This window comes from Monopterus albus, unplaced genomic scaffold, assembly GCF_001952655.1.
Source record: "Monopterus albus unplaced genomic scaffold, M_albus_1.0 scaffold46.1, whole genome shotgun sequence".
NCBI lineage: Eukaryota > Metazoa > Chordata > Actinopteri > Synbranchiformes > Synbranchidae > Monopterus > Monopterus albus.
Window position 1 is genome coordinate 3,070,344 of NW_018127926.1, and position 13,570 is coordinate 3,083,913.

General features: G+C 40.5%; 1 protein-coding gene across 5 annotated transcripts in view; it reads right to left on the reverse strand.

The window, feature by feature from the left end:
• Positions 1-13,224, reverse strand: part of ets1 (v-ets avian erythroblastosis virus E26 oncogene homolog 1) — a 37,932-nt gene extending 24,708 nt beyond the window's left edge. For 2 of the 5 annotated variants that reach the window (XM_020600357.1, XM_020600356.1), the window contains exons 1-3: positions 12,605-13,224; positions 11,285-11,386; positions 6,321-6,468 (exon numbers count right to left, since the gene is read on the reverse strand). In XM_020600357.1, coding sequence (XP_020456013.1) covers positions 6,321-6,468; positions 11,285-11,362 — 226 coding nt within the window. In that variant the 5' untranslated portion in view covers positions 11,363-11,386; positions 12,605-13,224. Of the gene's footprint in view, positions 1-6,320; positions 6,469-11,284; positions 11,582-12,604 lie in introns of those variants that run through there. The other 3 variants (XM_020600355.1, XM_020600353.1, XM_020600354.1) reach the window with 3 other exon arrangements.
• Positions 13,225-13,570: the final 346 nt, after the last annotated feature.

The following is a 13,570-nucleotide window of genomic DNA, read 5'->3' on the forward strand; positions in this document are numbered from 1 at the left end:
TTGTGTTTTCTTATCAATAATAATCTGTGACAGTGACCATGCCTTACTGGAAATTAAATCAAGAAATTGTTCTGCCACTGAAAAAGAGCAAAGGCAAGAGAAGTGAGCTTCTTAGCCCCAGTAAGGCTCCACTCGGAGTGAACCGCTGCCATCAGGGAGCGCCTCCCATGGCAACAAAAACAGTAATATAATAGTAATTCTCACACGAGTTCCACTGGAACCTGCTGCTTTTAACAAAAAGTGGGAAAACTGAGCTCCAGCAAGGAGACATGCAGACTCGTGTTAACACAAATGTTTCTCTCCTTTTTAAATTGTGTTCTTTTTCCATAGACTCTCACTCATCACAAGCAACCTTGTTAGAGTGACTCATATGGCACAGCCTGTGATGCATATCCATATGATACGTCTGCATGTACTGTATATGCAACTATTTCTAAATGGGATAATCTGGATGGAGGCTGGGGAGCCAGGGGTATTGATCACACATGGATTTTTAAACTGGTGGTAATTCACCGGCTCCATTAGTAGCCCTGGATCAGATTTCATTGGCCTGATAGAAGCCTCGTCTGGGAAGAGTGCTGGCGGATTCTGCGGTGAGAGGAGCTGCCTCACCGGGGGCAGAGGAGTGGTGGGGGGGGGGGGGGGGGGGGGGGGTGGAGGACAAGAATGGGAGCGGGAACAGCACCTCTCACTTCATCTCAGTCAGTCAGTCTCTCACTCTCTCTGACTGCACCTCTTTGTTTTCTGTTAATGAACTCCCTCGTATCTGTTCTTAAAAAGACAGCCCAGGTCCTTTTGCGCCTAAGGGCAGCCATTAGGGGTTTAATGGTATTGCTGACTAATATCTGGGCTGGCGTCACTGTAACCCATTTCAGTTTAGGTTTTCTTCTTTCTGTCTTCAATCATTTAAATCGGATTTTTTTTTTTTAGTATCATGAAAAGCATTTGCAAATAATAATAATTAAAAAAATAAATACAAATCATTCAGTGTAAATGAGCAGCAACAAAGTATTTGCAAATATGTAATTTAAATTTACATTAAAATTTCTGTTTCCAGGAAATATTTCAATATATTCTTATTCTTTTATCAGATTATAGCAAGGTATGTTACTAATTTGTTTTTCAGAGTAATGGCCATTTTAAAGAGCCTGGTATTCAATGGCCCTGATGACACATTGTTATGATCAGCACACTGACATTAGGGGACGAAAGTCCTTCAAGTGCATATATATTAAATATTCTGTTTATCTTTGTAGAAATCTTTGTAACAACTGTTTGTGCCAACATTGTGTACAATACGAACCTGAAAAAAGCTATTGTTGAAACAGGCTGTTGTTTCCTTTTTAGACAGAGATATCATTAACTGTCTTATAGTCAGAAAACCAAGAGCCAGTGCATGAACCAGTGCACCTGAGGACACGTCTCAGATCAAACTAATTTTGGTTTCAGTGTCTCTTTTCTTGAGCTGGCAAGTGCTGTTGCCATGGTTTTGACAGTTAGCTGGCTTCACTTATTTGCGTTGCAGTGTAGCACGTCTAGCTAAAGCAGCTCACTCTCTCTCCTCACTCGTCTCTCCTGTTCGCTGTCTGTCTCTCACTGGCACATCTGTGCTGCCTGCCTGTCTACAACCCTTAGATGCAACCGTTGCACCTGCTACTTTTCACAGAGTTAACTGAAAGGTTACTCGATTTGGAGCATTCCATACAGCTGTCAAGTGCTATCTGTCTTTGATGTTGGTGCCCTTGCAGCAAGTCAGCAAACTTTTGGCAGATTTTGTTTTGGTATTTACGTTTCATTTTTTTCCCCCCACTTTACATGTGCAAACAAAACATCTAAAATGATGATTTAGCCAAGACAAAATCGAAGTGTAAAACATCTCAGACGATGGCTACAGCCTGACAGATTTGGTATGTTGTTTTGAATGGACAGCATTCAGCATGTAATCAATCAGTCACTCATTAACAGGCACATACATAGATGGGTGATGGATGAGTGCACACACACACACAGAGGGAGACAGTGGAACAGTAAAACAGTGGGGTCCTTGTGGCCTCTGTCTAGTGGCTCTGTCTCAGCCCTGTCTGTGATGGATGCTTTAAAAGTGCCACAGGCTGGATGCACTCCTGCTGAGATCAGAGGGTTAGCTGGGACAGGAGCAGCATATCCCTGTGTGTGTGTGTTTGTGTGTGTGTGTGTACATCTCTATCTTGTGCCTCACATTCCAAAGACTCTTCTGAGAGTATGTGTGTGTGTGTGTGTGTGTCAGTAAGTGTACAGTATATGTCTATGTCTGTGTGCATGCTGCTAAACTGTGTGCATGTAAGTGCACTGGAAAAGTAGCAGGGCCTCCCTGAACAAAGGCTCAGCTCTTTTCTGAACAATTAGCTTAGCTAAAAAGGACATCTCTTCCTCCATTAGCGGCACCACGTGCCCCCCATCACTCCATTGTGCAGATAATTCAATTATCCCCACCCCCCTCAGAGTCTCTTTGCTTCCCAGACCTCCCTCTCCACGTCTTGCCCTCCCTCCTCTCTGTTACCACCACACTCTCAGATAAAGCTCTACTAGTCCTCACAGCTGAAAGGAAAATCATTCTGCGGTTTTAATATATTTTCACTGAATAAATAAAGGATGTACAGTACATTATAGTAAGCTGCAACATTTAAATGAATGGTACACTCCAGAAATATAATGATTTAGCTGTGAAAATAAAGTTCCTGGTTGCTCTATTTTGTTAAGTGTTACATAAATGTTGTTTATATTGAGTGAAGATAGAGAAGAACTGAGCCTTAACTACTATAGGATGGACTGGATTCAACATATTTTGAGACACAATAGGAGGTATTCACTTTTACCAGTGCCAGTATACACTCATTGTAGCTAACAGTCTGTGAATATTGCTAAGCTCAAAATATAAACATTAAAACAATGGGAGGTTTCTCTTAGGATGCATTAAACCACCACCTTTCCTGATGAGCTGGTATCGGTTGCATCATCAGACATCAGTGATTGCATGTGTTTCAGAACTGTATGTTCTCCAACTGAAGGGGTTTGTAATTAGTCACCACGCTATTGGGAGGAACTTACCACACTTGAAGTTCCTAGAAATAAAACGTGTAGAATTCTGGGAAAAGGATTTTAAAAAATGCTAGCTGGAAGTAAGAGGTAGTTTTACAAGCAGCATAAATACCCAGGAGTTATTAGTGAAGGAGAAATACTGAGGCATTTCTTAGGGTCAAGACTATTTATTTAACAAAATACTTACATTTAATGGGTAATTCTTTGTGATGGATTCCTTTTAGATCAGTGAAGCAGTACTTTGAGTTATGGGATAGAAATTCCAGAATGACGCTACTGTAAACTGAGTTCAGTGCACAATGCAACCACTGCTCAGATGTCCAATGGGGAAACTCACTCAAACAGTTCAGAATTCTACAAAAATACTTCACAATCTACAAATATGCAGTGCAGAAGTAGCTTAGCTGATTACCTTACTGTTTACTGCCTAATACTCTTGCCTCAGACCTATCATTGCACTATGCAGTTCAAATCTAGGACCATGGAAGTGCTGTAGCCCATTCCTCCACAGTTGTCTGTCGCTTTTCCGTGTTTCCACTCTTGTTTTGCTTTATTGTTGGAGGGGGATGTGTGTGCTGGCCTGATTAGCATCACTGTTTCCTCCTTTCCCATAACCCCCCAGACCCCCACAGGCTGCCTGTTTACTTTTAGAAATAAAAAATGGGCCTGCGCCCGTGAGGACGTGCCCCTCATCAGAGGCAGAGTCCCCTCCTCTTTAGGCTCCACATCTCAAATGCTCCTCTTCTCCCACTAACGTCAGTCCAAGTCTTGTGACTTATCCCTCTTCTTATCTATCGTCTCTCCTCAAACTGTATTCCGCCCACTCTCGTTTGCTTTCCACCCCTTTCCCCTCCTCTTCCAACTGTCCAGCTGTCAAATCACATCAAATAAAACACTGGCCAATGATCCCTGAGTGCCAGATCACAGCTGTGTCTGTGTGCACTAAATGGGAGTGCAACTTTAAATGTACAGTGAGCTCAGCAGTGCCTGGGAGTAGATATCAGTGTGTGTGTGTGTTTTACTCAATGGGAGGATGCAGGAACACAATATACACCAGGGTGCAGGGCGTGAATTTAATGAATGAATATGCGGAATGTGCATCAATGCAGGATGTTGTTGGAGTGTGTATGAATGTGTGTGATATCTGAATTACACACTCAATTCATTTTTCCCACACACATGGCGAATTTCTACAATCACAGTTTACAACAGTGGTTTGAGTGTTGGATAGTAGAGCTATGTTAGTGTAAACATCACCATGGCATGGCTGTTGTCAGGAGCCAGTGTGTGTGACACTGGGCTCTGGGCCAAACATGCGTTGGTCCTTTAACATCTACGATCCCTGCCTCACATCTGCTCTGCACTCTTTCTTTCTCACACTAGCATATATTTCTTTTAACAAAACCAAATCAATTCTCCAGGACAGAAAGTGGCTTCAACTGTAAAATCTGATGTAATGTAACCACTTTAAGAGTTAAATAAAATACATCACCCCATATATATCCATGACAGCGGATTTACTTTGTGAGATTGTTACGAATGTTGCCTTACCTGCAGTTCTTCAAAAAGCTACAAGCTTATGTTTATTTACTGATGACATTGTAACAACTGTGTCCATAAAATAAAAAAACATGGCTGATTTATCTTTATCCAGTAAAGGAGTTTGCATTTACATGCAGCAGTGTTTCCCTGATGACATTTTTACTTTTACTTTTTTAAAAATGAAACTTAAATAGGTAACTTATAAGTGGTGTAAGTCAAAATGCTCCATTATGTTCTGTCAGATCTTCAGCTGATTGACAAAGTTGTTTCCAGGTTGATTAAATAAAACACTTTTTTTTTCTGTTAATAAGAAAAATAATATTTGCTTCAATGTCAGTGGTAAAAAATGAATGGTATATGGATATTTGACTTCGCAGTGGAGATTCCAAACCACTTAAACAGCAGAAGGAAGGTGAAATTGTTTGTCCAGTAGTACTAATGTGCAAAATGAATGTGAGTGTTCTGAAACTGTAAAATTTTGAAGGGAAGACCGTTTTCAGTTTGAGAGAAATGAGTCAAAGCAACGGCTGCAGGGTGTGTCAGAGGTTATTTAGCTGCTCTTGAGGTTAGCAAAGACTTATCTCACCATATGCGGGTAGCTCCAAATCTCAGTAGCTGACACTATTAACAAGAGCTGACTCCAATAACATCTCCAGGTGGCTCAAATGCTCTTATACTTGTGGTCTGCATAGTGTAGGATTGAGGAGAAGGGTGGGGAAAAGAAAGGTCAAAGCACGGTCATTTTTTTCCACTCAGCAATGTTTATGTCAACGGTTTAGCACTGGGAGCAGTGAAGTGAGGGCTCGAAGGAGTGTGTTTCTGGCAACAAACATCAGCAAATCCCATCAAATCCTGACTCCCTCACACACACACATACACACACTTAGGCCCCCTCCACATCCCCAGAGACTAAACCAGAGGCTTGGGAAAAAGATGGCCGCTCTTTGGCCCCCTGTCTTGCCCCCTGCATCCAGCTCAGGGAGGTGACGGAAGAAAGCCTGTGCCCCCCAGCACCCCTACCCTGCTCCTGTGGCGTGTGTCCCAGTTCACCAGCATCAATCACTTCTGATGACGAGAAGAGGCCAGTGTCAAGCGCAGGCAAATGTACTGGAAGGAATGTTCCAGTTTAAAATAAAACTCATTTTAAAAAAAAAGAAAGGATTGAAAGCAGAAAAATGCAGGGCATTTGGGTGTCCCCAGAAAACACGTGGGAGAGAGACAGAAAGAGAGAAAGGCGACGTCTGGTAAAGGCATTGCCCTCGAGGTCAGCATCACCAATAACCCTCATGCAGCTGATGCAGAACAACAGGCCAAGTTGAGAAAGTTTGTGTTGTGTGTCTGTTTCTAAAAACTACATGAGTTTAAATATGTGTTGTAAAATCACACACATGAATGCTACAGTGTGACAGCCTGCCCACTTATCATTCCAGTTAACGCAACATCTTTTGTTTGTTGTTTATTCAGAATGAACTGTTGTACATTTTTTATCATTATATACATACATGTATAAGGTATTCTGTGTGTAGCTATCTATTAGGAATCATAAAAATGGCTCATTAATAAAAGTTCATAACATTTCAAAATATTTACATCTTGATCAAACATTCACTAACAAATAGAGTACATTTGTAAATGTTGACCGTGACCTAATATGCATTTTGCCTCTTCTCCCAGTGCCTTGTACTAAGTCCATGTCTTACCTGTAGGGCACACGTCATGTCCGTTGGGAACCTCCTGCAGGGGTATATCCTGGGGGTACAGGGGCTGTGATGGGTAGTACTGCTGCTGAGGGTGAACCACACCTGGGAGCTGGGTCTGAGGGCCCACTACCACCCCTCCACTCTGCCTCTGGTGACAAACAACACACAGCAGTTGAGCTAAAATGCACTGCATGAAATCCATGCACACTGTTTATATATATATACTGTAACTCAGATTTACTTATGTATACTTTGCTTTTATGGTGTATGTTTTTGGTATGGAGTTGAAGAGCAAATTTCCATCCCTCACTGATGTGAAATTAATAAAACTTAAATTTGAAATAATAAAAAAGAATGAAACCTAACCAATGAATGGAGATCTACTATTATATTATCTACAAGTGTGGAAGCTGCGGAAATATCTCAACAGAGGAATGCAGCAAGATATGTATGTAGCAAGATAACATAGCAGTAGAAAATCATACTAGAACTATTGCAGCTTGCTGGTGTTTTAACTCTATGTGTTCATGCAACATTTGAGTTTAACCAACGATGTGTTTGTTAACTAATGAAATACATGCATTTCTGTGCCTGGGAACGTAGTAAGTTGAAAACAACTGATCAAACTTTCCAGTGGCTTTAGGTGGCAGCATAACCTTGGATTTTAAAAACGAATTTGTCATTGTTTTAGCTCACAGATAACCTTCGCTGCTAAATTTGACTCATTCAGTTTATCTTACCAGTGTTGTTTTATCCTGCTTATCACAGAAATGTTCATGTAAGAGGTTTTACCAAGAAGGAAGTCTAAAGTCAGCACTAGACAAGGGAGCCAAGGGAGATATGAACTTGTGTGGATATAAGAGATAGTCGAGGAGAAGATAGCCACTTAGCCATTTTTAGCATATCAAAACCTTCATTTGACAACAAACAAAATCCTCAGCAGATGTTGTTGGATGTTTGGGTTTGAAACTGATATGGAGCTTATGCCTAACTAGACACAATGTGGTATTTTAACTGAAATAAGAGTTATAAAACTCGTTTCTATTTTAAACTTTTAAACAGTGAAATAAGGTGTTTCCCTAGCGGGTGCAGGAGTGATGCATTCTGCTACAGTATGTAATCAGCTTTCAGTGTTTTTGCTTAATTTACAAATGTGTCATTCAGAGAACAACAATTGCTTGTGAGATGTGAAATGAGACTATGAGCAATGCTACAGTTACAGTGACAAGAAAACACACAGATTAAACATTCACAGTGCTGGGGGGAAAGGTAAGTGAACCTGTGGATTTAATCACTGGTCAAACCTGAGTAGCCTCAAACAAGCACTGGAATCAGACTTAGACAAAGTTCAGAAATAATTTTTCCACCATTTTTTTTTTTATAGAACTGCTTCAGCTCAGCAATATCTCAGGATGCCTGTTGTGAATGACTCTCTAAAGCATCTCTATTTGGTTAAGGTTGGGCCTTTGACTTGGCCACTCCAAAAGGTGGGGTTTCTTGGTATGGAGACTTAGTTCTGTTCAGAATCGTTGTCCTGCTGCATCACCCAACTTCTACTTAGCTTCCTTGGGTATTTATTCTCCCGTCCATGAACATCCAAAGGTAACAGTGCATATACTTCATCATTGACGTAGTGCTGCATGTTCTTCCCAAACAGTTCAACCTTCATCAGTCCACAAATCATTCTTCCAGTAGCGCTGTGGAGACTGAGGGTGCTCTTTGGCAAACCTCAGGCATGCAGTGGTTTTCTCCACGTAACCATGCAAACAATAATTTGGTAGAATCACGAGCAGAGATGTTAAACAACTTCAATAATTGCTTTAAGACTTTAGTAGTTACTCTCTGTTACCTTACTGAGTTTTCTTTGTTGTGCCAGTAGAGTCATCCTAGCTGTGCACCCACTTCTAGGCATATACATACTTTTTACCAGGATACACTGTAAATATTTATTCAGTCTGGGCAAGGACATGATTTTTGTATTATTAGTTAGATTGGACTCAGGTTGTTCATAATTGTAAGTCAAACACATGTTAGGATTTTAGAATTTATACAAAATGGAGGTAATTCTAATGAATTCACTTGCTTTTTCTTGCCACTCTTGTTATGTAGCTTCCCTCGGATACTGTATGTTAGCCGACATACTGGCAGACAGAATGATATCTGATTAGAAGCCCCTGTTTAAGCACACAAGCTTTTATCAGTAGCTGGCCAGCTTTATGGATGGCTAGCATGACCAGCGGATCGGGGAGGTTAATTTATGAGGCTCTTTAGAGGTTTGCATGGGTTGCTGCCACCTCCTATCACAGCAGCCAGCAAGGGGGAACAAGTCAGATAGGCATGGGGGGAGCCACGTGATTGATTTATGGATCAGACAACGCTAGAGATAATATCACCACCATAATATTCTTTGATCGGTTCAAATATAGAATAAATATCATTGCAAAGGCCACTTGGAAAATGGTTTCTTGCAGAAACCTTGTATGCCTTTTCAATTTGAACTAAGTAATCGTAATAAATACCATATATAGAGTTTTCCATATTTCACACTGATTTGAATGCAGTGCACTCTACATAAACACAACCAGAATGAGAGTGTTTTACAGACAAAATCTTTGTGACAGGACAAGGAAATAGTCCATTTTAAACAATAATAAAACAATGGGACAAAATGCTGATAGCACTGAGACCTTCATGCATTCAAGTAATTGGCCACTATCCAAATCGAAAATGAGCACCTAAGATCTCGCGTATAAAGTTTAACTCCTGTGAGGTGTGACTGAGCTGGCACCTTGAGTACACACTTTTTTTCAGTGTGATAATCCAGCCCCTTCTTGCACAAATGCAAATGTTCTGACTGCTCTGAGTAGGCAGTGGTATTGTACAGCTCACACTGCACATTGTGCCAAAATCAGATATAGCCTGTATTAAGATTTAAGATTTAATCAGAGTAATTAGTTTGTGTCAGGCTGCTTTTTAACATATTAACATGTTATTTGTTAACCCACAGATTAGCTATAACTGTCTAGAAAGGTACAGATTTTTGAAATCACAGTATGTTTTGCAATCTGGGAAAGTAAACCTTACAGTACACAGAGGAAAACAAGTGAAATCCCCAGTGTTATGAGCAACCCTTTTTTCATTCATCATTCTAATACAGTGCCTCATGATTACATATACAGTACAAGTCTGCTTATTCATTCATTGTGTGTTTAGTTTATTTGCCTCTTAGTATTTTGAAGAAGGAATTGCAGTGACTAGTTGTTGGTTTTTTTCAGTGACGTAGAAATATAATAGAAATTAGCTGTCGCTGATGTTATTAGTTGCACTTCTGCTTTTCCTGCCATGATGAATTTAAATATCTGCTTTTCATCATTGGTCATGTCTGAAGTACTCCCATGTACTATACAGCACAATATATTTACATACTCTCATGTACTATACAGCACAATATATTTACTTTCTGCCCTTTTGGTGGTGAAATTTAAAAAAAAGACTAAATAAAATTTATACAAAAAAGCCCATGACAACAAATGCAGTTCTCCTCTGTCACTCACACAATACAATGCATTGCATTTTGTAGATGCAAAAATAACAAAATTGTGATCGTCTACACCTGTGCTGACACAATATGGCAAGTGCATTCTCACTGAATATCCGCTGTATGGACTGATTATTGCCACAGACCCAGTCACATGCTGTCTTGTGCTGCAGTATAGCTAAACAGGTGATGCTTTTTGTGTTGATTATAAGAATAATTTGTGTGATAACAGCATCAGAAGGTTAATGGCATGTCATTCCAAACCAAAGCTGCAGAAGGAAAAGTATTCTGCTGTTCTTTATGTTATTGCACATGTAAAGAAGTCTCATACTATTCTAAAATTTCTCTTTATATAGCTTAGAGATTAAGATCACTTTGCCGTGAGGTGGCTTATGGTACTTTTTTAATTGCTACACACAGATTGTAAGCCCTAATTTCCATCACTGTTCCTTTCATACAGTCTTTGTGATGCACTTAAGACCCTGACAATCGCTAAAGAGTAAACATAAAAAACATAAATCACATCAAGCCCTCTGCCTTTTGCTGATAATTTACAAAAATTCTAGAGAATAGACCAACTGGGTGACCCAGGTTCACCTTTTGACCAAGTCTGCCCAGTTATACAGTACTCTCAATTTCCAAGGCAAAGCCCACCACCTGAGCCAATTAGGATCCAGAGAGCTGTATCCTTCCATGTTTTCTGTGGGGCCTGGGTGCGGTTTCCATTTGCATATAACCTCAGTCTTTTATCCTAATATGCCGATGCTCTGCATACAAATGGAGGCATTTATTTTGCCGCTCCTTGGCCTTCACCCTTCAAATGCTCACCTGACAGGAATCCCAATGTTCCCAGCTAGCACTGTCTCTGACTCTGTATTCAGCTGTCTCGTTTGGAAAGCATTTAGAGTCCTGGTGTTCTTGCAAACAGGCTGCTGCAAAGCACTGTGTGGGTGTCTTAGTTGAGAAAAGTGCTATTCAGTAAGAATGGTCTGACTCCAATTTGATTGGTTAGTGGCAAAGTTGGAGGCCTACAGGTCTCAATATTTACAATATTACTTGCTAAAGAGAAGCCCATATTGTTGCAGACTGATTGCACAACACAAAGGAGATCATGAGGGCGATTTCACAGCCTTTGTAGAAAATCGACTTGTTCAACAGCTGTGTTTCCTAACTTTTGATGAAATCATGAGGAACAGCATGTACAGATAGATTATCAGTGCAACACTGGTGTCCTAAACTCAACAGGAAAAATGTTCAGAGAGAGTGCTTTCCTGTGAGGTGATGCTCCTGTGCACATTCCTGCACTGCCATGGGGCTGAGCAGCTAACACACATTCAAACGCTCATTCCCTCACACTCCGGTCTGGCTGTGTGGTAGGTAGCTGAGGCAGCCTTAAGACGGACATAATTTACAAGGGAGGTCTTACCATTGCGCCCACACGGTCACAGGGGCGAAGGGCTGGGTAGGAAGAAACTGGATCCATGTAGTAACTCATCACGGACATTGCAGACAGGAGAAGCAGAGCCTGCTAAAAGGATCAACATGCAAAGAGACAAGGCAGGTTGGAGCAAACTATCTATCACACTCTGTTTACACTTTGTGTGCAAGCGTATTATTGGGTGTATATGTGAGGAGAGAGAGAAGAAGGGAGAGGGAAGGGGATGAAGGAAAAAGAGTGGGAAATTTGAGCTGAGTTTCAATAACCTGTTACATCAACTACACACATTACTAAGATGAAAAATGAGCTTTGGAGGTTTTTAAATTTTGAAGTTTTAGTTTTAGCTAATAGGAATGTTTTGATGAATTTCTTTTAAAAGGAAAATGCTGATTTGTATGAGGAAAAATGACTTCTACTGAGGCAACTCTATCCATCCAGAGGCTTGTCAACCTAACATTTCCATCACTTCTCCTTCATCGTCTCCCCTTTTCTCCTCATGCAAAACTGCCTCCTCCTCATTATCCTCCTTCTTTTTCCTCTCTTTCCTACATTTTGCATATCACTTAACATTGTTTACTTGAAGCAGCATCAACACAAGAGACGGGAAGCTGTAGTATTGCATTAGAGGAGGAATGGTGTACATGGGCAGTGGCAGGTCCCATCTTCCTCAAATTCATATGCTAAGCAATCTGGCATATCTAGTTTATGGCAGGTGCTGACAGACTGGGAAAAGATGAGCCAGTGCTCAGTGCTTGCAGATGTTCACCAGCTCAAATAGATTTAGATGCTCTTGTTTCAGAAGGAGTCATATACAAAGTGAATAATGTGAAAGTCAGTGCTGTCATTCAAATGCTTACACTACCTTTAGATATTTACTTAAATGCCAAAAAAAAAAAAAAACGACAGAACAAAAAAGAGCAAAGCATTCATATCGCCATAAGAAATTTTGTGACATAAATAGATTTTTTACATTACTGTTCTATTTGAAGGTGAAAGAAACTGAACATTTGGAAATTATTAAAGTTCATTTAAAAAAGATTCAAACGTGCACGATGAGTAACTTTTTCTTAGTTCATATGTCGTTGTAACTTTCCAAAAATTAAGCAGAGATGAAATACAGGTCTAAAGCTGCGCATCTCAATTTGTGGAAAAAAGACGCGCTGCACGTTTTATGAAAAATCCTCACAGGAAAAATCAAAACTTTAACGACACTTTCCCACCCTTATCCATCATCGGCGATATCACACACCCTCTGATTCTATGATAGATTTTTTTTAGCTAATTAACGCAGTAAAACTTTGCACTTACCGATGTGAGAAGTTTCCTGTAAAGCTGGACGCGGTGGGCAGCTGAGCGTAACAGCTGTGCGTTGGACTGCGGAGATGCTGTACCTGCTCGCTGCGAGTCCCACAGAGGAAAGGAATATTATGCACACTTTTAGTCCCTCCCTCAGTCGTACGGTGTTCCTCTCCAAGTCCTGTTTTTTTTTCCTTTCCATGTAGTCTTTGGACCTCACATGCGTTTGTAGTTAGCAAGCAGCCACGGTACAGGTGTAAACCTGTAGAGTCCCTGGTGTTCAGTCGGTTTGGTTTGAAATAAATAGTTTTAGAGCCATCCAAAATCCACGTGTATGTGACGAATATGCATCCAGTATAAAGTCAACTATGATGTTTCCTTTGTGCTTGGCAGGAAATCTGAACAATGAAGTTAAGACTCCCAATGCATTAAATAACCCAGAACTATTTTCTCTCCTGCTTCGGGTAATGTTACCATAATAATAACCTGTTCGGTTTTAAGATGCATTCGTATTTCATTTGTTTATTTGTTAGTGTGTTTTCCTCTTGCACGTAGCCAGAGTCTTCCTGTAAAAATAGCAGGAAAGTGGCAGGAAGCCATCACGTGGAGACAGGTGTGATGACAATGGCTGACCTTCCTGTGATGTTTTCATCTGGGAAAAAGTGGTGTGTGTGTGTCAATTAAATGTTCAATAAAACTAAATTTTAACTATGCTGGTACTGTAAATATCTCCTGGCTCTAATATTGTCCTGCATGGTGGATCTCTGAAACTTGGTCTCAAACTACTAAGGCTAAAATTGACAATAAGAGGAACAGCAGCTTCCGTTTGTCTCAGGAGATGCAAAAGTACACCTGAAAAGCATCTGCTTATTGAATATGCATTTCTTTACATCACTGACTATCATATCATTCTCCTCCTACCATGTAACCCCAACCAACAACCAGTGCATGTGGGACACTGATTTAAGCCATGAACAA